The sequence below is a fragment of the Sus scrofa genome, unplaced genomic scaffold (assembly GCF_000003025.6).
Source record: "Sus scrofa isolate TJ Tabasco breed Duroc unplaced genomic scaffold, Sscrofa11.1 Contig740, whole genome shotgun sequence".
Lineage (NCBI taxonomy): Eukaryota > Metazoa > Chordata > Mammalia > Artiodactyla > Suidae > Sus > Sus scrofa.
This window is the reverse complement of record NW_018085303.1, coordinates 307,997-310,084: the sequence shown is the minus strand read 5'-3', so window position 1 is coordinate 310,084 and position 2,088 is coordinate 307,997. Positions and strand designations below refer to the sequence as shown.

General features: G+C 42.2%; 1 protein-coding gene across 1 annotated transcript; it reads left to right on the top strand.

Annotated features, from left to right (window-relative positions):
- Positions 1–802: 802 nt before the first annotated feature.
- On the top strand, positions 803–1,776 carry LOC100158192 (olfactory receptor 11H6-like; the record flags this gene model as incomplete). The annotated part of the gene is given in 2 exon segments (XM_013978263.2): positions 803–1,424; positions 1,427–1,776. Coding segments are annotated over 2 exon segments (942 nt in total), but the record flags the coding sequence as incomplete, so codon positions are not given.
- Between the last annotated feature and the right edge of the window lie 312 nt (positions 1,777–2,088).

Genomic DNA, 2,088 nt, shown 5'->3' with positions numbered 1-2,088 from the left:
ATCTGCAACTTACACTGCCAGCTCACTGCAATGCCAGATCCTTTAACCCACTGAGCAAGGCCAGAGATCGAACCCACATCCTCATGGATAGCTGAGCCACAAGGGGAACTTCACTATTTTTCTATTTGAGAGTAAGGATCTCCTGACAAAGAGTGAAGACAAATAAGATCCTTTTTCTATGTTATCAAATTAGCTGTCTCCCAGCAAGTAGAAGTTAAATACCAGGTGTAATAAGCTAATTGGTTCTTGTTAGAGTGGAATTTGTGGCAGTTGCTTTAGCACTCTGCTTCAGTTAACAGAGTTATCCAGGACACCTCTCATGAAGATATGTTACTGACAATGTGTAAGGTACCCTTTTGTACTCACCTAATCCAACTTTATATTTAAATTTTGATTTTTCTTAGAATTTTTCAAAATTCTAATTCTCTAAATAAAATTTTCTTTGCAACAGGGAGAAATTAGATGTATATATGACAGTGTATATTATGAAACTATACATCAAGGAAGAATTAATTTAAATGCAAACAGAAAAAACAATTTGGACACCATTTTATAGGACATCAGTGAAATAAATACTCTGAAAAATGGGAACTGTTACAATGGGGGCTGTGGGAGCATAAACATGTTCAAACGGGTTCTTAGAACTCTGATCACACTGGGCTAAGCCTAATCCTTGGAAGATGAGTTATTGAATTCAAAACTATATGGAGCCCTTTCACAAACATGAATTAAAGGAGTGTATATGAGTCAGAGGAAATAAAAATAACTTTCAAGAGGGAGAAAATGTCAAATATAATGGTCCCATTGCTCATTCCCTTCACAGATCAGAAGAATGAGTATCTCAGAAGCCAATAATATCTCTGGGTCTGTGAGTGAGTTCATTCTCCTGGGCTTCCCCTGCCGCAGAGACATCCAGATCCTCCTCTTTGTCATGTTCTCCCTCATCTACCTTCTGACCCTCCTGGGGAACACATCCATTATCTGTGCCGTGTGGTCAAGCCGGAAACTCCACACACCCATGTACACCCTCCTGGCTAACTTCTCCTTCCTAGAAATCTGCTATGTCAGTTCTGACGTGCCCAAAATGTTGGCCAACATCATCTCCCAGACCAAGAGCATCTCCTATGCTGGCTGTCTGCTCCAGTTCTACTTCTTCTTCTCCATGTGTGCTGCTGAGGGTTACTTTCTGTCTGTGGTGTCTTTTGATAGGTTCCTTGCCATCTGTCGACCTCTGCATTACCCCACTATCATGACTCATCATCTCTGTGCCCAATTAGTGGTTTTCTGCTGGGCTGGTGGCTTTCTATCTATACTGATGCCTGCAGTTCTCATGTCCTGGGTGCCCTTCTGTGGCCCTAACATCATTGACCATTTTTTCTGTGACCTGGGACCATTGCTGGCACTGTCCTTTGCCCCAGTTCCCAAAACTACTTAACTTGTGCTACTGTAAGCTCTCTTATCATATTCATCATCTTTCTCTACATTCTTGGGTCCTACACGTTGGTTTTGCGAGCTGTACTTCAGGTTCCAGCTGGCTCAGGCAGGAACAAAGCTTTTTCTACATGCGCCTACTATTTCTTGGTGGTTTCACTGTTCCATGGCTCAGTCATGGTAATGTATGTGAGTCCAGGCTCCAGGACCCATCCTGAGACACAGAAATTTGTAACCTTATTTTACTGCATGGCAACCCCATTCTTTAATCTTCTGATCTACAGCCTTCAGAACAAAGACATGAAAGATGCACTAAAGAAAGTCCTGGGTGCATCATCAAAAGAAATTCTTAAAAATACAGAGAAATGACATAAAAATTTATATATGTATTCTCTCAGGAATACAGAATTTCTCTCATTTAAAAAAAAAAAAAAAAAAAGGAGTTCCCTTCATGGCACAGTGGTTAACGAATCCAACTAGAAACCATGGGGTTGCAGGTTCAATCCCCAGCCTTGCTCAGTGGGTTAAGGATCTGGTGTTGCCGTGAGCTGTAGTGTAGGTCAAAGATGCAGCTCGGATCCCGCATTGCTGTGGCTCTGGCATGGGCCAGCAGCTACAGCTCCGATTAGACCCCTACCCTGGGAACCTCCATATGCC